General features: G+C 36.0%; 1 protein-coding gene across 1 annotated transcript in view; it reads left to right on the top strand.

Annotated features, from left to right (window-relative positions):
* The window catches only part of EIF3E (eukaryotic translation initiation factor 3 subunit E), a 51,087-nt gene that overhangs the window by 3,923 nt on the left and 24,148 nt on the right, over positions 1-23,016 (top strand). Inside the window, exons 2-7 of the mRNA XM_079796126.1 lie at positions 1,380-1,494; positions 2,937-3,054; positions 5,688-5,730; positions 6,773-6,877; positions 12,680-12,805; positions 13,670-13,794. Coding sequence (XP_079652252.1) covers positions 1,380-1,494; positions 2,937-3,054; positions 5,688-5,730; positions 6,773-6,877; positions 12,680-12,805; positions 13,670-13,794 — 632 coding nt within the window. The remainder of the gene's footprint in view (positions 1-1,379; positions 1,495-2,936; positions 3,055-5,687; positions 5,731-6,772; positions 6,878-12,679; positions 12,806-13,669; positions 13,795-23,016) is intronic.

The raw sequence follows: 23,016 nt of genomic DNA, 5'->3' as shown, positions 1-23,016 counted from the left end.
GCAAATACTGATACGACATCCTGACTTAGAGAATCCTATATAATAAAGAGGGAATATGTAAATTGACCATCACTCCGTCACAAAGATGGCTGTTCCCATAAGGAGCCTTAAACGAGCAATCAGCAGGGACCTGAGGCTACGCCCTCCCCCACCCCCTTGGTGCTTGACAGGGGACCTCAGGCCAAGTCCTCCACCCGGCAGGGCTTGGACAGGGGACCTCAGGCCGCTCTCCCCACCTGGTGGGGCTTGACAGGGAACTTCAGGCCGTGCCCCCCACCCCGGCACCAGGCCAGGGGACCTGAGGCTGCGCACCCCCCTGCCCGGCAGGACTTGATGGGGGACCTCAAAGGTGCACCCCCAGTGCTGGGTCGGGGGAACTCAGGCTGTGCCCCCACCCAGCAGGGCTTGACAGGGGATCTCAGGCCATGTCCCCCCACCTGGCGGGGCTTGACAGAGGACCTCAAGGCATGCCCCCGCCCCCAGTATGGGTTGGGGGACCTCAGGTCACGCCCACCATCCTGGTGCCGGGCCAGGGGGACCTGAGGATATGCCCCCTGCCCGGCAGGGCTTGACAAAGGTGGGACTGGCCGGGTCTGGATCTAGCCCAATGCGGGGGGGTGGGCAGCCTGGTCTGGGTCTCACAGCGATTTTGAGGTGCATGTGGGTGGGCGGGGACTTGACTCTGGGTCCTGTGGTGAGCCCCAGACTCTAACAGGAGGAAGGTTTTCATATACATTTTACTAATTTTCTTTCATCTCTGATACTTCTATTATAGAGAAAGGGCAAATAGCAATATTAAATTATTTCCTCTAATTAATCCCCTTTTAATGTGCACGAATTTCGTGCACCGGGTCACTAGTTGGATCCTAATTATGTTTCAGTGGTATGGGTGGGGAAGCATTATAAAGGACTGTAACTGGTGAAAAAAATATGTGGGTATAAAGGGAGAGGCTACTTTAAATAGAGATGGGAAAACATGTGGATATTGAGATACTAAAATGTTACATCAATTTAATAGTTAAGTTCTAATTGCCATATGTGCCTACCTATGGAGTTGGTGTGGTTGTTTATTTAGGCATAGTCTTGTTCTAGAAAGGATAAAAGGTCGCTTATAGGGACACGTAAAAAATAAGATAATTAGAATTAGGTGGGAATGGCTCTGTAGTGTGCAGTTGCCTTCATTTTTAAATTATTAGGTAAATAGAAGATTATTATGTTTCTGTAGGTTGTCTTCTAAGAGGGTGAATTAATAGTATGTAATATTTTATTTAAAAAATTGTATTTCAGGAAGTATATTTCCAGGTAAACTTATCTTGGTATTAATCATTTTACTTGGAGGAACTTCAGTGTACTTATTAGTAAGTAATTGTCTCTTGCAGATTTATAATGAAAAAGAATTATTACAAGGAAAATTGGATCTTCTTAGTGATACCAATATGGTAGACTTTGCTATGGATGTATACAAAAACCTTTATTCTGATGATATTCCTCATGGTAAGTTTTGTCATTAGAACTGAAGCTTGTCTTGTGAACAGAGGATGTGTGAATTAAAGTTTTATGGTTTATTAAAAGCTGTAGCCAAAAGTCTTAATAATTATTTAAAAGTTCTTTGGATGAAAGGTAATACTAAGGTTATAGGTCTTCTAAAGCATATTATTTTCTTACCATAAAAGATGTGAAAATGCTTTAAGACATGGTCATAAAATACCTTTAGTTTGTATTTAGTTCATAGTATCATCAGAGTTGTGGTTATCAATCAGATTGTTGCCTTAGAATTATCTGAGACTTTGGCAATTTTTTGGGTTGACTAACTTTTTCAATTAGCATTTTGTGTGCCTTAGGGGTTTATTTTTCATCTGGGTATAGCCATAGTCTTCAAAAGTGTAGTCCCCAGGACCAGCATCATTAGTTCTCCTGGAAGAGCTTGTTAGAAATGCAAATTCTACAGCCTAATTAGAAACCATTGGCTGAGGCCCAGTGTCCACATTGGAGAATTACTGGTCCAGTGTTTTTCAAATCCCTGTTTTCTGTGGTAATAGATGTTCCTTAAAAAATGGTGGTCTGTAAGTTTGGAAAATACTGAAATATTCTGTATCATTTCTTTTATGCACAGAATATTTTAAAATAATCTAAAACTCTTTCAGTACAGAAACAATTTACTTTGTTTAAATTGACATTTCTCAAAATTTGATCACAGATCCCCTTCTGTTTTGAGAAATACTGTTCTAGTGTATACTTCGTAATATATAATGCAGTTATTACATTAAACATAATCATCTTTTGGCTTATATTACAGTTCCCTGCAATAACATTCACTCTTTAAATTTTAGTTTGTGATGAAAAGTTCTTATTGAAACTTTAAAACATGCTAGCAAGGTAGGTTATAAGTGAATTTTCTCTGACTCTTCATGATATAGTAAAAAGAAACTACAGAATTGGGTTTGAGAGATTACAGAACTAGACATTTATAGCAAAAAGATTACTGACTGGATTTAAAACCCATTAAACTTAACTGAAAACGTAGTAATAATATGTAGACTGCTCTGAACCTCTGTTCAGAAACTCTGGAATAATATATTCACCTGAGAGAATTTAATGAGAACAAATATAAAAACACTGGGAATGAAGTCTCTGAAATGTAGAATTAGATCATTTTTCCTTTGACACCCCTTCCTTCTTCCCTTCCCTCTCCCAGGCTGTATCTCTCTATTCCCGTTTCTCTTGAGTAAAATTATTCCTTCCTTTATGTGCTTCATCATTGCTAGAAAGAAGAAATTTGATCTGGGGAAGTTACTGAGTTGGTGGTTATTGGCATATGAATCTATTAGTGTAAATACATATATGCACAATTTAAGTAAAATGAAAATTTCTAGAGACATCCTCTTGGGGAGCAGTTGTAGTTTAACATTATAGTACTCCTTTGCATTTTTAATTAGCTTTGAGAGAGAAAAGAACCACAGTTGTGGCACAGCTGAAACAGCTTCAGGCAGAAACAGAACCAATTGTGAAGATGTTTGAAGATCCAGAAACTACAAGGCAAATGCAGTCAACCAGGTAACCTCTCCCTTAAGTGGAATTATAAAAATTCTCTTTCCAGATTAATACAAATGCTAACTTGAACTTGATTGATTCCTTTATATATTGTTTTTCATTTATCCTTATTGTGTAGGGACCAGAAAGTCGTAATGTTAATATTCTTTTTAGAACTTCTTTACCATGTACCTAAATCTGATTATGTTGCATCAGTTCTGTCTCCTTGGCAATGTCTGGAGACATTTTTGGTTTTCACAACAGGAGGAGTATATCGGCACCTAGCAAAGAGCGGCCAAGGATGCTGCTAAACATTCTACAATACATTGGACAATATCCTACCCTCCAAAAAAGAATTACCCAACCCGAAATGTCAGTAGTACTGAGGTTGAGAAACGCTGTGCCTAGGCAGTACCTAGAGCACGTGGGTTGTTAGCTGTAAGGAAAACCTGAGCTCACTTTATCAGTTTGCTACATTCTCCCATATCCTTCCAACCTGATGCCCAGCCCAAGGAGGGTAGTGTAGAGCTGATAAGGTTATTTTATTCCTAACTTCTCCTTAGCTAGAAAAACTTATTGTTTGGTTTCCAAGAAAATGTTTTGCCTTACTCTGACTTAATATCACTAATTGGAGCCCTTTAAATTATTTAAAATGCTTGAAAATAAACTCTAAATTGAATATTGCCTTTTGGTAAATAGTAGCTACCAATATATTCCCTTGAGAAATTACAGATTTTGCCATGTACCTTTAGTTCTTATGATATGTTACCAAGTCGAATTTTAGAGAGGTTGGCTCTGAATTTTCACTTGTGATTTGGGAAAGTATTACTAGATATTTTTTAGAAAAGCAGCAAATACTAACTATTGCTATCCCATATTATAATGTATTTTACTATACCATACCATATTTTACTACATACATATATATCTACACACAGGTGTCCATATACACATACACAGAGATAGCTATATTTTATAAAGCTATTATGTATAATATGTATTTATATATAGCTATTTGTATGCGTGTACATATACATATGTAATACTTAACTACTTACATATATTTATGAGTAATTGTAGACCTTCAAGTCACATGTAAGTAACCACAAAGGGACAGCTGAAATAATCCAGAAATTAGGGTACAACAGGAAATTTGGGATTTAAATTGTAAATTTAGTCATGTAAACACTCGCATATAATGGGATTTAGGATATGAATAAGGTGAATATGGATTTGTTTACCAAATATTAGAAAGAGAGAACTCCTTGTAGCTTAATATACACTAAATTGGAGATAAATGAAAGGATGGAATTGTGTGTTAAAAACTTGTAACCCAATTAAACATGTAAACTATTTAATCTTTTTATGTTGAAATTTCACATACATTTCATATTCTGTATTATAATATACCCATGTTAATTTTAGTGATAACATATCCACCCCTCATTAAATAACTCTTCAAGTAAAAGTATGCTCCTGAAAGATATGCCACAGCATACATCCTGGGAGGAGCATTAAAAAATGTTTTTTATATTTAAAAATGCCTAGCAGGTAGGCAATGGTACCCATCTATCACTTGTTTCTTGGAGTCTTTGTCACCATTTTACCATCCTGCCAACATATCAAATTATGCAAAGCTAAAAAAATAAAAAGTTGAATTGGGTTATTTGACACTTTGGTATAGATAATAATTACATAGGGTGTGTAGCTTACATGTCCTGTAAGTTAGGAATGATTGATTAATCTTGTAAATTTGCTAAATTACAGTCCTTGCAAAAATACTAACAAATTGGGAGGGGGACAAAATTTTTATATAGGATTAATTCCTGCTAGTTTGTACAGTCCACATATTCCAATCTTTGTTCTGTAACAATATATTCTCTATTTAAAATGTACACTCAAGATAGCAAATATAGAGACTCTATATACGATGGGGTTGTGTCCTGGTAAACCCATGGTAAGTTGAAAATATCCTAAGTAAAAAATGCATTTAATACATTTAACCTTTCCAACATAGCATATAGCCACACATATGTTGATTAAATTCAGAACGCTTTCATTAGCCTACAATGGGAAAAAATTATCTAATACTGTAGAGTGTCAGTTGTTTATCCTCATGATCGAAAGGCTGACTAGGAGCTGTGACTTACTGCTGTTCCCCACCATCATGAGAGAGTTAACACACTACATATTGCTAGCCCATTAAAAGATCAAAATTTAAAGTATATTATTTTTGCACCATTGCAAAGTTGAAAATTTGTAAGTCAAACCATCTTAAGTCTGGGACCATATGTATCATTTTCAGTAAGTTATCACCTAAGTTGACTATTGGATCTCACTATAAAAATAGTCATAATGTTCTGGTTTTATTACCTAAAAACACTTCTAAAAGGGCATTACCATGGATGTGGTATGACAGAACACATGGTTTTCAATTAGGACTAAAAAATCTGAAATGAATTTTGAAACTTGCAATTCTTGAGTTTCTATTTCTTCAAAACATTTACTGTTCTGTTTATTTTATTCTGGAAGTCTTATTTTACTTCTGGTGTTTGGGTATTAAGGTATTTAAAGTGGCTTTATGTGGATAATAAGTTAGAAGTGCTTATTTTTTTTGTGGACTATGAAATACAGTAATGTTTGTTCTTATTATTAAGGGATGGTCGGATGCTGTTTGACTACTTGGCCGACAAGCATGGTGTAAGTAGTGTCTTTAAAATTTTTATAGTTGTCATGTTATAAGGGTAATTAAAGAATAGTGCTGTATAGATAGGTTCCTTGTTCTACAGGAATATAATTTTCAGATCCATTCATTAAGTGTAATATCTAGTATGTTTTTGAAACCAGATTTAAAAAATTGGTAATGATAGAAAAATAATATACTTATCTTTAGGTAACAGAAGGTTCTAAGACTAATCAGATAATAATGTTTTATGTTTCTGATGGATTAATAAGTAAAGACAAAACTAAATTTTAATGCGAAATGCCTTGAGTAATAAAATTAAGTAATACTTTGGCTGCCTTGTGGAATAAAGTAGCTGTTAACATTATCAAGGCCTTCATAAATCCCCAAATTCACAAGTAAAGGAATGATACAGGCTTTTCTAGCCATCTCCCAATCTTTTCCCTTGTGTTAACTCAAAGCATAAGACTTTGCATACTATCACTTCTGTAACTTGCATTCAAGTGTTCTCGCTCATTTAACAATTATTGTAACAAGAGGCATGCTGACCACTGTGCAGAATACTTTTTCTGATTTCCATGTAGAATGTTTAGTGGATTTATTAATGATCTAGTTTGGAGCCCTTCTCTTATATTTCTTCACTTTTTCTTGCATCAACTCTAAAAGTTGGCATAATTTGGGGGCCAGTTTTCACAGAGAACAGTTTATTGTACATATTATTTGTACTGAATCACAAAACCTTACATATATCTGATAGTTGTCTAAGCTTGGTCACCAGCTAAGACACACACATCAAACCTTCAGCAGCAATTCAAGTTTGTATCAATTGTAAACAAAGTAGGTACATTACAATTCATAATTCTTTGAGGCCAGAACTATGAATGTTAAATTTACCAATTCTTAAATTTATGTTTTGAGGGTATTTATTTTTTATGGCAACTTTTAGAATACTTTGACAGAATTGACTTCTGCGGCATTTAAAGGAGTACATTTTTTTAAAATAGAACTTCAGCTTTTTTGTTTTCTTTCTTTCTTTTTTTTTTTTTTTTTTTTTTTTAGTTTAGGCAAGAATATTTAGATACACTCTACAGATATGCAAAATTCCAATATGAATGTGGGAATTACTCTGGAGCAGCAGAATATCTTTACTTCTTTAGAGTGTTGGTAAGTAATTTTTTTCTTTGTCCTCTCTTTTGTAGGATTCCCTTAGATTCTCAAAATGTATCTATAGATTTGGGTCTGTCTGTTGTGTTTTCAACAGTTGTTGGTAAAAGGATTAAAAAACAACAACTTTCCCCAACAAAAAAACAAATAGATACAGGAAACCCTATACAGAGCCTCAAAATTTGGAGGGAGAATGAACTTGTTCTTGGAACCCCCAAAAGTGGGAACCCCTGATTTGTTATTTGATGTATAATTGTATTTTAGCATTAGCATAATTCTATCATGAAGTGATATTGCTGTACAGTGAGTGGTACATTGTCAGTGCTTAATATTTATTGAATAAATCCATTATTCTGGTGTGTGTATGTATGTGTGTGTGTGTGTGTGTGTGTGTATTCCTTAAACTTGTTCTAAACAACTGTAGGAATGATCTGCCTTAATATAACTTTATTTCCATTAAGTTTTGTAATCAGCTTTTTATATATATATATAAAAGACTAAGTGACCAAATGACCAGTCGACCAGTCACTATGACATGCACTGACTACCAGGGGGCAGACGCTCAACACAGGAGCTGCCCCCTGATGGTCAATGCACTCCCACAGCCAACCTCCCGCGGGCCCCTTTGCCCACTGGCCAACCTCCTGCCACCCCAATTGGCCCTGATTGTCTGCCAGGCCAAGGGACCCCCCCCCCACCCATGCACGAATTCATGCACCAGGCCTCTAGTTAGAATATAAAAAGCTCAATGGGTTTCCTTTATGCAGGGAGTGGAGTTTAAATGGTACTATTTCAAGCAAATTCCTAATCATAACTTGTCCTGTTATCTTTATTTGTCTGACAAGTTCCTAAATTCAGTGCTTTTGTTAGGGAAGAATTTTGTGAAGCTAAAGAAAAAAATTAGACCTTCAAATTGACAGATTTTTTTCTCACTCTGCCTTCTCCTTAAGTAATTGTATCAATAAATGCCTTCTGGAGTTTTCAGAATACCCTGTATTTAACCTCTCATTTGAGAAATTATAATTTGTTACTCACTTCTGGTTAGTAAGCAATACCTAAGTCTCTGGTTTCTCTAGAAAAGACTTGTGGCTGCTATTTTAATTGTATTCTTGGAAATTAAATTTTCTATTTTTTTGGGGGGGGGGGAGGGGGTTGGAATTAGTGTTATTAATTCAGATAATTTCTACACCTAAAAAAAGTACTTAGATAGCTTCTTTTTTGTAAGAGAACATCTATTCAGTAAATCACAGAGGTAGAAGAAGTAATTCCTAGAAGAAATTGGCTTAGGAAACAAGTTATGGAGGTAAAGGAAGGGCCCTTGGAGGTTGGGAGTGAGGAAACTAATGGTAACGTGCCTGGTGGGGGTGGAGGGGGAAGGAAAAGGGAAAGGCATGGGCATGCTCACAGCTTCATTTAAAAAAAAATACCTTTCTCTAAAGAAATAAAGATTTTTTAGTTTATTTCCAAGATGGGTTTGGAATAATTTTCTCTTGCTCCCATTTGTAAGCAAATTCTTAATTTGTAGGTTAGCTGTGGTTAGCTTGGGAGTGCATTAAAGGTAATCAGTGATGCTAAACTTGTAGTGACTTATCAGAAAATTCCATCAGTTTTACTTTGAATATTATGAAGGATTTAGGAGAGCAAAAGTTGATTACTTTGGAAATGTAAACAGCTTAAACCAGGATTGTAAAATCAGAAGGCTGATATGATTACAGGAACATGAAAAGAGCTGGTTATTCATATCATTTGTTAATGCTGGGAGTGAATTTTGAGAATGAAGATTTAGTATCATGTTAGAGTTCTAGCACAGTAAATTTATTGTTGCTGGTCAGTGAGTGAATGTGCCATTTTGCTAAGACATGGAAACTTAAGGTAACTGCTGGAAATCCAGATATTGAAACTCTTCTAGCATATCCACCCTTGAAAGCAGGTTAGTATGAAGAGCCAACTGTAATGACATGGACTTGAGCCAAAGTAGTATGCATGAACCTTCTGGGGATTAAAAACGCCCTGCGCTGCTACAAAAAGCTTTTATCCTAACATATATAACATATTCTAGTTTTAATGGTATTATTAGATTTATGTAGTATGGTTTTATAATTAAGTCTGAAATTTTCTACAAGTGATAGGTAAATATTTACAAATTTGGGGAGTTTTTATGTTTACTCTTTTAAAATATTAAGATCCAAGTTAGTTTTCAACCTTAATTGGGTTGAAATTAATGTAAAAATTTCTGGATTACTTTTAAACTTTTACATTGCCTAACAAATCTTGTGTTGGAAGTCAAATGACATGTGGTTAAGTAACTGAATACCATGATCTGAACACAAAATTAATATTTTACATTAAGAGCAATCAACATTGGATAGGTCTTAGAAATTATGTACAATTAATTTTTAAATTGCCACAAAACATTTGAGATAGATGGGAGTTAGTCATCTCCTGTTGGCTAACAAAGCTAAGTTTTAATAAAATATAAATTATTTTACTTCTCTTTTTCTTTTGATTGAGATAGGCAGTACTATAAAAATCTGTGCATTTGTTTGAAATTTTGTTACAAGCAAAGATAAAAATCATGTTTTGGATTTGGGGTGAATGCTGTTTTGCTTATTTAAAAAAAATTTTTTTTTTTTTTGCAATAGCCTTTTTTCATTTCTGAATTCTTTTCTGGTGATTGGTTATTCTTTTAAATCTATGGTTAGGGAAACATAAGCTATGAAAGAGCCATTGTAACTATGATCTGAGATTAGAATTTGACTCTCCGAGTGACCTATTGTAGGTCAGTGTTGTATAAATTAAAGCTGTGTGACCCTAGAATCCACCTTTATTTTAAAAAGACTTAGTGGCTTTTAGAATACATCAGGAATGTTTAGATGAACCCTATTTGGAGGTGAAACTTCTTTGATTTGTGTGCTAAGAAATGCATTAATTTGAAATGATAATGGTGAAGCATATTTGGTAGAAATTTTTAAACATTTCTTTCTATTTTAGAAGTCATTAACACTGTATTTTAATTATTTTTTTAAAAATCTGCCCTCCCTGTGACCTTTGGTTCCAAATTATAACCCCTCTCCTCATTAATAGCTCTTTGAAATAAATGTGATTTTAAGATACTAGGACTGTTATTGATCATCTTTTTATAGGGTTTTTCCCCCCCACTCAATTTAGAATTTATCTACTGTTAAGTACATGCCATTTGATTTAAAAGTACTTTTCCTTGACTTAAGAAGCTTGAGTAATGACGATTTTTGGAAGCTTTAGAATATTGACCAAAATTTTGGATCTTATTTACTCAGTTTGATAATGTCAGTATAAAAGATGTCTATTTCATACTGACTTTCAGATACACAGTTTAATACATTTTCTGAAATTGGAATGTATCTTGAATTGGTTGTGGTTTGGGTTTAACAAACATAAAATAGTGTGTCCTTAAAGATGATGGCATCTTAGATTTGATGTAATATTTTGTTTTTGTTTAATCCTCACTTGAGGATATTTTTCCAGTGATTTTTAGAGAGAGTGGAAGGTAGAGAAGGGGGAGAGACAGAGAGAGAAAGAGAGAGAGGAACATCTATTGGTTGCCTCCACTACGCACCCTGACCAGGGCCAGGGATCAAAACTGCAACCGAGATAAATGCCCTTGACTGGGAATCGAACCCTCGACCCTTCAATCCACAGGCTGACTCTCTAACCACGGAGCAAACAGTCCAGGGCTGATGTAATAGTTTAATACTCATATTTCTTTGTAAGGATCAAACATTTTATCCTTTATAACTTGAACAGTGATTTATGGATTTTTATAAATTAATTTTTAAATTCCAATGAGTTTTGACAACTGTATATACCCTTGCAAGTAGCACTAAATCAAGATAAAGAATATCTCTCTTCCCCTCAGAAAGACACTTGTGCCTCTTTGTAGTCATACCTTATCCTGGTTTATCCATTGATCTGCCTTTCATCTGTAGATTAGTTATGCCTGCTCTAGAATTTCACATAAGTGGGATGAAATATGTAAATTTGTGCCTGGCTTATTTTGATGAGCAAGATTTTGAGATTCACTTCTATTATTTTGTGTATATCAGAAGTTTGGTTCTTTTATTGCTGAGTAGTACTCCGTTTTATGAATATACTATAATTTGCGTATATATTCAGCTGTTGATGAACATTTGGATCATTTTGTTTTTGTCTATTACAAATAAAGTTGTCCTGGATATTCAGTGTTTTCATAGATATATGTCCAAATTTAATATACAGAGTTAGTCTGTTATTTGCATGTTCTTAGAGTTTGCTAAATGTTATTGACTACATTTGAGTTATTACTGCCATCAAAGGAAGGATCTCAGTATAGACAGAGTCTGAATTAGATATTACTGTGATCCTCATAATTTAGACAAATATAGTACTCTGATATCATTTCTAGTTTCATCATTGGATACTAGTTCCTGAGTTTTTATATCAAATGATGTTGTAATCTCTTTACATGTATTATATCATTTAGATCAGGGGTCCTCAAACTTTTTAAACAGGAGGCCAGTTCACTGTCCCTCAGACCATTGGAGGGCCAAACTATAGTTTAAAAAAAACTATGAACAAATTCCTATGCACACTGCACATATCTTATTTTGAAGTAAAAAAACAAAACACCCGCATGTGGCCCGCGGGCCGTAGTTTGAGGACGCCCGATTTAGATTGTACAGCAGCTGAGGTGTGTTCTGTTACTATCTCCATTTTGTAGATGAGGAAGCTAAAGTTAAGATGGTTCAGCTCTTTATACTAAGTGATAGAGCCAGAATTATTGGTGACTGGATTTCCAGTCCTGCCCATGCAATTTTATGTAACATGTAATTGTAATATATACTAATAATGTGTTATAATTATACTACCATGTAAATGCTTCAATGAAAAAATTAAATTCAAAATTTTAACTTAGGGTTATATTCTTTGTGCAATACCCTCACTTGCTTCTGCTGCTTTAGCACATCTGATCAGTTCAGAATCTTTCTATCCAATTACCTTGCTCTGTTTTGAGTGTCCTCCTTTACTCGTTTTTGTCATTTAGCATAGTCTGTATAGGTGTTTTGGGTTTATGACCCTCTTCTAACAGTGGCAAGAAAAGGTAAGGTGGCCCTCGGTCCACTTTTGTAGGTTAAGACTAGAGTATAAAATTCATAGCTTCCATGATTGAAGTTTAAATTTTGGATGAATTATACTGTCCTTACATCAGTTCTCTGTCTTTAAAATGTGAATAAAACATTATTATTTACCTTTTAGGGTTTTTGTTAGAATTATATGAGAAAACAAACTTATTGCTCAATACATATTCCTTTGATAATAATTGTCATTAACCAGTAAACCTTTTTTTCTCCATAACCCCTTCCATTTGTGTCATAATCTGGAAAAAGTTTTTTGTTCTGGAAATAATTCCTCTAAATTATAAATCAGACCCCACATCTTCACTTCACTGATTTTAGCAATAAATTGCCTCTGAATCTAATGGTTTCCAAAGTTGTAGGTGCCTAAAATATTATTAGTTGTATGTAAATTATCTGAAATGGATTACACAAAAACACTGGTGCTGTATCCTAGTTTTATGTTACTCTTTATTTTCTGATCTAGGCTGAATATTAAAGACCTGAAGTTTTTTTTATTTTAGTATAATTAAGTTAAATGAAAGTGGTTTGAATCAGTGTGATCTAGTAAAGACTTAGATGACTGGAATTTTTGGGTAGAGAGCCACTGATCTTTTAGTAGACTAGATGGATTTAGGGTATAGAATATAATTAATTATGATATCTCAAATAGGTTCCAGCAACGGATAGAAATGCTTTGAGTTCACTCTGGGGAAAACTGGCCTCTGAAATCTTAATGCAGAATTGGGATGCTGCCATGGAAGACCTTACACGGTTAAAAGAGACCATAGATAATAACGTGAGTTCAACACTTTTGGTTATTTTCTGGAATTTCTATGTGTCCTTCATACTTTTTGTGTACTTAAAAAAAAAAAAGAAGAAGAAGAAGAAGACAAACTAAACTAAAATGTTAAGTTTAGCTTCTGTTGGCTAGACATAAAAATCACAGTGGGTTGACTAGTTTCATTGAATCTCCTTGAAAGAAGCTGTCGCTTCTTTTGGCTCTTAGAGAAAAGAACTCGGTTTTCATCTTTGTTAACAACTGTACCTTTTTTCTCTGTATCAGTGAAAATTACACAATACTGTTAGTGCCACCTATTATTTAAAGTCCTATGCAGAAGATGACAGTTTTCATCTATAATGCTTAATAAAACTACTTCTTTTGGAGTGCTTAGTTCATTTCTTACTTTCAAAATATTTTCTGAAATAACTATAATTTATAGCAGGGGTCCTCAAACTTTTTAAACAGGGGGCCAGTTCACTGTCCCTCAGACCATTGGAGGGCCGGACTATAGTTTAAAAAAAACTATGAACAAATTCCTATGCACACTGCACATATCTTATTTTGAAATAAAAAAACAAAACGGCAAAAACACCCTCATGTGGCCCGTGGGCCGTAGTTTGAGGATGCCTGATTTACAGCCTCTGTACAAATGGCTTAGTGGACATTATTGATTCTGTCTCTGAAAATGAGGAAATTTTGAATGTTGAGGATCATATAGAGTAGTGGTCTAGGAGATTGGACTTTGGTCATAATGACCCTACCTAGCACATGCCTTAGACAATTTCAATTTTTAACTAAAATTCTGAGATGAGCAGTGTTCATTATCTTGCCTCTTTCTCATATATTAATATTTCTATGTGTACTTTTTTAACCCTTTAGTCTGTGAGTTCTCCTCTGCAGTCTCTTCAGCAGCGAACATGGCTCATTCATTGGTCTCTGTTTGTTTTCTTCAATCACCCCAAAGGACGCGATAATATTATTGATCTCTTCCTTTACCAGCCACAGTAAGTTAATTTCACTACATAATTTTGGTTTTAATTATATGAAATTATATAGGTTTTTAAAAAAACAAAAATGTACTTCTCCCTAGCATTTGAATTTGTTGCCATTTTCCCCCCCTCTTCATGTGGTACATGTACTTGTTAATTGAAAAAGCTTATATGTGGGGGGAACACTTTGTAAATTATATGTGTCTAACCACTATGCTGTATATCTGAGACTAATATAAAATACTAGAAGTCTGGTGCACCAATTCGTGCACGGGTGGGGTCCCTCTGCCTGGCTGGAGATCGGGGCCGATTGGGGCCGTGAGAGGTTGGCCAGCCTCAGGAGGTTGGCTGTGGGAGCACACTGACCACCAGGAGGCAGCTCCTGCATTGAGCATCTGCCCCCTGGTGGTCAGTGCATGTCATAGCAACCAATCATTCGGTCAACCGGTTGGACAGTCGACTGGTCGCTTAGGGTTTTATATATATAGATACTAAATGTCAATTGTAATTGAAAAAATAAAAATTTAAAAAGTGGTAAAAAAAAAAGGAAAGAAAAAGCTTATGTAACTCTTAAGGAAATAATTTGATAAAAAGTGCACTCTAAGCCCTCTAAAGTGCTATTTAAGTTTGGTCCCTGAGCCAACATCATAAGTATCATGCAGAATCTTGGACCTTACCCTAGAATAAGGTTGGGAAATGTCCAACCTGCTGGCCGTTGGTGTGGTCCTGCCAAGGCATTATGGTGAGTTATTTGAATGTTTGACCAAATATAGCAGGCTAATTTTTGCATTGATAATTTTATATAGAATGAGAATATTATAAATATCCACATGGCCTTTGTGGCAGAAAATAGGTTCCCCACCCCTGCCCTAGAGAAACTAAATGCATTTTTTTAAAATTTCTTTATTGATTACGGTATCACATATTTGTCCTCATCCTCCCGTTCCCATCCCACACCCCTCCCCACACATGCTCCCAACCCCCTGTTGTCCTTAACCACTGGTTAGGCTCATATGCCTAAACACAAGTCCTTTGGTTGATCTCTCCCCTATATCCCCATCCTCCCCTACCCTCCCTCTGAGGCCCGACAGTCTGATCCATGCCTCCTTGTTTCTGGGTCTGTTCTTGTTCATCAGTCTATGTTGTTCATCATTTCCCCTAGATGAGTGAGATCATGTGCTACTAGAAATACACTTATAAGAACCGAAAATGAGACAAGCAATAATGGTTATGCTGAAAGGCAAATGAATCAGTCTGTAGTGAGTTTCTTTCTGGGCCAACAGTTCTTTTGCGACCCAATTTCAATGTCAAACAGTTCCTTATGTGCACATGTCAGCAATGATATTTCAGTTCTGGATGGTGGAGAAATGGTGGTAATGCAGGTCTGACCCTCTCTGGTTTGGTCCTGGGCAACCTGCAGTGACGCACAGCTGCTGACTGCTAGTATGGCAAGGCGACATCAGCGTCTTCCATCTCTGGACTGCTTCTTTTCTGTCTTCATGGCTGGAGTAGTCCTGTCGATTCCTCTCTGTTGCCGGAATCCACATGGTCTCGGAGTTGTTTTCTAAAAATATACAAACATATTCTCGATCAAAAGTTAATAAAGGAATATTTCCTATAAATTTGACTTGGGATTCTTTTTCATTTTTTGCCCAAATGATTTTCCTCTGGCTTGTTTTGATACCATGTGTGTTTTTCATGGGTGTCTTGCTTTTAGCATTACAATTATTTTTCTAAAGTACAAATTTTCTAGATGTAATTTACTTACAGGATATTTTTCCTTACATGATATTCTTCTACTATCCCCCCCCTTTTTGATTTAAATATTAGGAGGCTTTTGAAAATATTTTAATGTAGTCTTGATAGCTTTTAAATTTTATTTTTTGCACTATAATATGACTGCTTTAGGTTCATTACCTGTTATGCAATTTTATCATGAGATGAACTACCAATAAAAATTTTAGTTAACACTTTAGGAACTGTTTTTTGTCCAGTACTATTAATTTTTCTAGAATATTCGCTTGCTTCAATTAGCCAATTTAAATTAGCCTGAAAACTTGACTACTATTTCACTGTCAAATTTATTACTCTAACAACAATCTTATTTTACCCTGTAAATATTAGTGGAAAGGATTATTTGCCTTCTTGAGTAGGACTAAATGCATTTTAACAAGATCCCAGGTAATCCATCTATACATTAAAGCAGTGGTTCTCAACCTTTTTAATGCCGCGACCCTTTAATACAGTTCCTCATGTTGTGGTGACCCCCAACCATAAAATTATTTTCGTTGCTACTTCATAACTGTAATTTTGCTACTGTTATGAATCGTAATGTAAATAAATATCTGTGTTTTCCGATGGTCTTAGGCGACCCTGCTAGTGGCATTAAAAAGGTTGAGAACCACAGGTTCAGAACCGCTGCTGTAGAGCCTAAGACCATCGGAAAACACAGATATTTACATTATGATTCATAACAGTAGCAAAATTACAGTTATGAAGTAGCAACGAAAATAATTTTATGTTTGGGGGTCACCACAAAATGAGGAACTGTATTAAAGGGTCCGCGGCATTAAAAAGGTTGAGAACCACTGCGTTAAAGCATTAAAATTAAGGCTCTAGGCCATATTACTTGGAAGGAATATATACATTCTATGAGAATCTCTTTTATATTATCTTTGGTTGATCATCCAGCTTTTGGTGGTAAGAAATTTTATTGTTTTACTTTTAGGTAGAACTCATTTTTAAAAATTCTTACATTTGAGATCAGTGCCTCTGAATTTTCTGCCCTTTATTTTCTTTTTTTAAAATATGGTTTTATTGATTTCAAAGAGAGGAAGGGACAGGGAAAGAGAGATAAAACATCAGTGGTGAGAGAGAATCATCCATCAGCTGCTCTCTGCACACCCTCTACTGGGGATTGAGCCCGCAACCCGAGTACGTGCCCTGACCGGGAATCAAACTGTGACCTACTGGTTCATGGGTCGATGCTCAACCACTGAACCATACTGTCCAAGCATGCCCATTATTTCTTACTTGGTTGGAACAACTGAAAATAAGTCTGTTTTAAGAAAATATTTAAGACTAGAAGCCCGGTGCACGAAATTCGTGCACGGCGGGGGATTGTCCCTCAGCCCAGCCTGTACCCTCTCCAATCTGGGACATCCCTCTCACAATCCAGGACTGCTGGCTCCCAACTGCTTGCCTGCCTGCCTTCCTGATTGCCCCTAACCGCTTCTGCCTGCCAGCCTGATCACCCCCTAACCACTCTGCTGCCAGCCTGGTTGATGCTTAACTGCTCCCCTGCCAGCCTGTTTGCCCCCAACTTCCCTCCTCTGCCAGCCTGGTCACCCCTAACTGCCCTCTCCTGCAGGGTTGATCACCTCCAACTGCCCTCCCTTGCAGGCCGGGTGCCTCCCAACTGCCCTCTCCTGCTGGCCATCTTGTAGTAGCCATCTTGTGTCCACATGGGGGCAGCTATATTGTCTGTTGCAGTGATGATCAATCTGTATAGTACTCTTTTATTAGATAGGATAGAGGCCTGGTGCACGGGTGGGGGCCAGCTGGTTTGCCCTGAAGGGTGTCACAGATAAGGGTGGGGTTTCCCTTGGGGTGTGGGGCGGCCTGAGCGAGGGGCCTGTGGTGGTTTGCAGGCCCGTCAACGCCCCCTGGCAATGCAAGGGGAGGCCCTGGTATCTGGAATTTATTTTCCTTCTACAATTGAAACTTTGTAGCCTGGGGCGGAGCCAAGCCTGCTGCTCCCTCCGGGGTGGCAGCCATTTATGTGGCAGTTAATTCACCTTCTACAATTGAAACTTTGTAGCCTTAAGCTGAGCCCGGCCAGGGTGTGCGGAAAGCTTTGCTTCCCCTGTTGCCGCCGGCAACCCTGGCTTGCTCTCTCAAGCTCCATTCTGCCGCCATTTGTTTGAATTTGTTTACCTTCTATAATTGAAACTTTGTAGCTTGAGTGGAGGCTTAGGCCTGCAACGGCTATGGAAAGCTTGGCTTCCTCTGTTACCTGGGAAACCTTGCTCTCTGTGGCTGTAGCCATCTTAGATTGGGGTTAATTTGCATACTCGCCCTGATTGGCTGGTGGGCGTGGCTAATGTAGCGGAGTGATGGTTAATTTGCATATTACCATTTTATTAGAGAGGATACTTGAGGATAATTTTGTGTTATCTATCCTTCCATACTAAATATATGTTTTTATCGGATTCTTTAGTATTTTAGTTGTTGCCCTTAGTTAATCGCCTCATTATCTGTAGCCTTCTTAAAATCTTGATTTTTAAATTTGAAATCATGTTCTAGGATTGTTAGAGCTAAGCTTTATAAATTATAGTGGCAATATTTTTGCCTGTGTTCCAGCATTAAATTTCACACCTGGTTTTCATTCAATTTGTTGGGAAGGATAGGAAGAAAACCTAACCTCACACAAATGTATTAGGGAAAGAGAGGTGTTTTTAAATAGCCTTTTTCAGAATATTGTTTCAGACAATATAACAAAACTCTGCAGGTAGTAGTTTTGTAAAGATTACTGTAATGTAGTACCTGAAACCATATTCAATTTTTGGATTCTAAACTAAATAGGTATTCTAAAATATATTGATTGGCCTTGCACTTCTAATGGGTCTTTTACCCATGCATGATTTATAACATTATGCATTGGTTGTTTGGGAAATACTGGTTCACTGAGATAACAGATATTCCAAATATCTCACATGTTGACATTACATAATACCGAAAAATCACGTTCATTAATATCACTACTAACTCTATTAGAAAAGGCTTCAAGTATTGGAAATAGTCAATCTCTTGGTGACATACGCAAATTTTCCAAAATTCTATTTTTTGAAAACTCGGATTTTATCATTTGTTTTATTTGAAGGATAGGCTCACTTTATTTTTTAGAAAGTTTCTTCCAAATGCTCAAAGCTTTGGTTTGTCCTTTTTTTCAAGTTAAAATAACATTCTGTGAGAAAATCAGCTAGCTCAGTTTGCAACTAACTCAGTTATATAAGTACTTTTCAACTTAAGAACCATGACACCAAAGTACATAGCAGAAGAGCTTTATACATACTTCCCATTTAGTCATACAGAATGTTAAAAAGATAAGCATGCAAAGTTGGAGTTGTTTAAAATTAATAAGTTTTACTGCCCAATCAAGGATGTAATTGAAATCCTTTTTTAAAAACTGCAAAAGTGTAGTGGTGAAAAATAACCGTGACTACTAGTATAGTATGATGGCACTATCTTTATTTGTGCTAAGGTTACCAGAAGATTTTGTTTGTTTATAATTCACTGATTTTAGTCACTTTATCAAATGATGCAGCAATCACCATAAATTAGTTGTTGAGCATTTTCATCTGCCAAAAAAACACACACCCTTGTACCTATTTTTTTTATAACAAAACAGCCTGTTAGAAAAATATGGGGGGAAAACTGCTCAGTAGTATTAACAGCTTTCAGTTTTCCCCAAGATATTGTGCTTACTGTTTCCACTTGCTATAGGGTCAGGTTACCATTATATTTTCTTTCTCATTAGTAATGTTTTCATGGCTTATTTTGATTTTGCGTGATTCTAAGTTTTTTTCATATGAAAATACACCCAGTTGGCTTGATAGATAATTGTTTCATCCATTTTTCTGGATTGCATATTCTTTAAGTAGAATAATTATGTAGCTTGTAATTGACCTTTGTGTGTTTTTCAGTTGTCCCTGATAGATAATAGAAATTAATGGAAAAAGTGTCATAGTTTTCTACTAATACAATTTAATGTCATTCATAGAGTATGTGTTAAATTAATAATTTATATAGATTATTATTTCAGGGTTTTTTTTTAATATAAAAATACTTTGGAGATAAATTATACTTGTGTCCTTGAAGTGAAAGTTTAGATGCACCTGCAGGTTAAAGTCTCTTACGTCATATATATTACCATTTCTGTCATAATTATTATGAATCTAAAATGGAGATGATTAACACATTTGAAAAATGTTGAACTTTTAAATGTAACATAATACATAAGATAAGGTATCAGGTGTAAGATAGAGCAGTGTTCATAGGCTATTAGAGATGAGCCTTGGCCACAAAATGTAGATGTTATTCGGGAAAAGAATGCATTTGTAATACAATGCCCTAGTTACTCTCCAATTTTAAAAGAAAAAAAGATTTAAAGTTCAGTTAGCACAAGAGTGTTTAATTTGTTTTCTAAATAAAAATTTCAAGTTTTATTAGATAGTGTCCCGAATTTATCCTTGACTAACCTTTCTGCCTTTTCCCCCCTGTATTTTCTAATTGTTCCTGATCTTTTTGATGCAGGTGTCTTGCTATAGCTTAGGGCAGTGGTCGGCAAACTCATTAGTCAACAGAGCCAAATATCAACGGTACAACGTTGAAATTTCTTTTGAGAGCCAAATTTTTTAAACTTAAACTTCTAACACCACTTCTTCAAAATAGACTCGCCCAGGCCGTGGTATTTTGTGGAAGAGCCACACACTCAACGGGCCAAAGAGCCGCATGTGGCTCACGAGCCGCAGTTTGCCGACCATGAGCTTAGGGTGAACGCTAAGATTTTCATCTAAAAATTTATCCTCTAAAGTTCTACCAAGTATTCTCCCTTTTGTTCTTTTAGCTTGTCTTTCTGGAGATTCCTTTTTCTTCTTTGTACCTATCCAAAGTCTGCCTGTTTTTTAAGCTCCAGTGCTGGTTTACTTTATTCATGAAGTCCTGTATATTGTGTCTACCACATATTTGGTATTTAATTACGTAATGCCTTTAAACGAAAATCCTACAATTGCCTTATCTTCCCAATGAGATTATAAGTGTATTCGAGGACAGGATTTTTATTCTTCTTTTAACATCCTGCACATAATAGATGCTTACATATTTTTTATTTGGGGGCATATTTTGTCTTATCCTTTGATTACTAAATATTCTGGCTTGCTATTAGAAAGCTGTAGAAAAACTTCTATAAAATTGCACAATTGGAGCAGAGTTGTGCTAGAGAAAAAATAAACTAAAATAGTTTTACTGACCTATTGTAATATAACTTCAGAACACAATAAATGCAGAGGCTCTTATTTAAAAGAAAAAATAATAAAATCAGATTTCAAATATAGGGTCAGTATGGTTCTTACATGGTTTATAACCCAAACAAATAACACAAGAAATAGTGTAAGTACATTTAACTAGGTACAGATAATTGTACATGCTAAACAAATAGTAGGTTTAACATCTGTCATTGAGACCTGGAGAAGTTAGAAGAGTCCAGTGAAGATGAAAGTTGATCTGGCCTGTAAATTTCAAGTGACAGTGAAGTAAGGAGATGATAAGAAAGCAAGTAGAAAAAAGAGCATAATGGTCATGTGTAGGCTATTAACCACCTCTGTGGTTTTGCTTGTATTTCAACTTAAATATATAATTATTGATCATACCAGAATGTGAACTAAGATAACTTCACAAGAATTACCCTTAATCCCCACTCCCCTCCTTTATGTACTGACCTATATACATACATGCATGCATGAATGCGCCATGGAAGGTAGGGAGTTCTGCCATCTTTGGAAGTCGAGGACCATGTTAATGCTGTGTACCACGGGTCTGCAAACTATAGACCATGGACTAATACATCTGGCCTACTGCCTTTTATGGCTTTTACATTTTAAATTGTTGGAGGGAAATGAAAAGGAATGTTGTGTGATGTGCAAATTACATGAAATTAAAGTATTTTTAAACATTTTTATTGATTTCAGAGAGGAAGGAAGAGGGAGAGGGAGATAGAAACATCAATGATGAGGGAGAATCATTGATTGGCTGCCTCCTGCACTTCCCTTGCTGGGGATTGAGCCTGAAATCCAGGCATATGTCCTGCCTGGCAGTGGAACCCTGACATCCTGGTTCATAGGTTGACACTCAACCACTGAGCCACACTGGCTGGGCAAAATTAAAGTTTTAGTGTTCATAAATTTTTATTTGAACATAGCCACACTCATTATTCTATATACACTAGTCCCGCCCCCACCCACCCCCATCCATGGGGGATATGTTTCAAGACCCCCAAGTGAATACCTGAAACCGTAAATATTTGAACCCTTTATAATGTTTCCTATACATACATACCTATGATGAAGTTTAATTTATAAATTTTAGGTACAGTAAGAGATTAATGAAAATAATAAAATAGAAAAATTATAACGATATGTAATAAAAGCTATGTGAATGGCTTTAGGACCATTGTTAAGTAAAATAAGGGTTACCTGAACGCAAGCACTGCAATATCACAACTGGATCTGAGATGGCTACTAATTGTCTAATGGGTAGGCAAGTACTGTATGGTACATCCAGGTGTGGGCAAAAGTAGGTTTACAGTTGTGAGTACATGAAACAGAGTTGATTCTTATATTATTAATTACTGTATTTTCCATATGAACAACTGTAAACCTACTTTTGCTAACCCCTGTATACAGTGTGGATGTGTTTGACCAAGGAATGATGCACTTTATGGGCAGGATGGAGCATGACAGCTTGAGATTTTATCACAATATTTAGAACAACTTGCAATTTAAAACTTAGGAATTATTTCTGGAATTTTTCATTTAGTATTTTCGGATTATGATTGACCACAGGTAAACTGAAACTGTGCAAACCAAAATCATGGATAAGGGGGTTCTTGCTGTGTTGTCTTTGGCAGCTTTTGAAGGGTATGGTAGAGTTGAGTTGTAACAGAGATCATACATTGTTGTACTCCCCTTGCCTCACAGTTATTGCTCTGTACACTATAGTCCCAGAGATGCCGCATACCTAGACAGTGTTTCAAGTGCTGTTTATTCCCATTCTGCAACGTTTTGTTTTGTTTTATTACTAGTGCATACTCATCCTGTCAAAGCAAGAAAAGTGGACTTCAAATGTGCTTTTAAGGCACAATGGTGTAGGAATTATTTTGTCTCAAATTAGAAAGCAAAGCATTGAATTTGCACTGTAGGTATGCTAAAAGAATACTATATACATCCACATTACTAGACTGTAAGCACTCATTATAATATTCCCACTGACAGCAAAGCAACTGTCCGAAAAATTGGGAAATTTAAAACAATATCAGCAGAATTTCCTCACAAAAATTAATGAAAATGAGGCTTTAACCAAAGTAAATTTCTGCGCAGCTCTTTTGTTAGTCAAGTAAAGAAAGCCATTTTCCAATAGTGATTCTTTTTCATGTTCAATTGCAGCAGCTAAAGAAATATG

The sequence above is a fragment of the Cnephaeus nilssonii genome (genome assembly GCF_951640355.1).
Source record: "Cnephaeus nilssonii genome assembly, chromosome: 18".
Lineage (NCBI taxonomy): Eukaryota > Metazoa > Chordata > Mammalia > Chiroptera > Vespertilionidae > Cnephaeus > Cnephaeus nilssonii.
The sequence above is the reverse complement of the archived record's forward strand: the minus strand, read 5'-3'. Positions and strand labels throughout refer to the sequence as shown.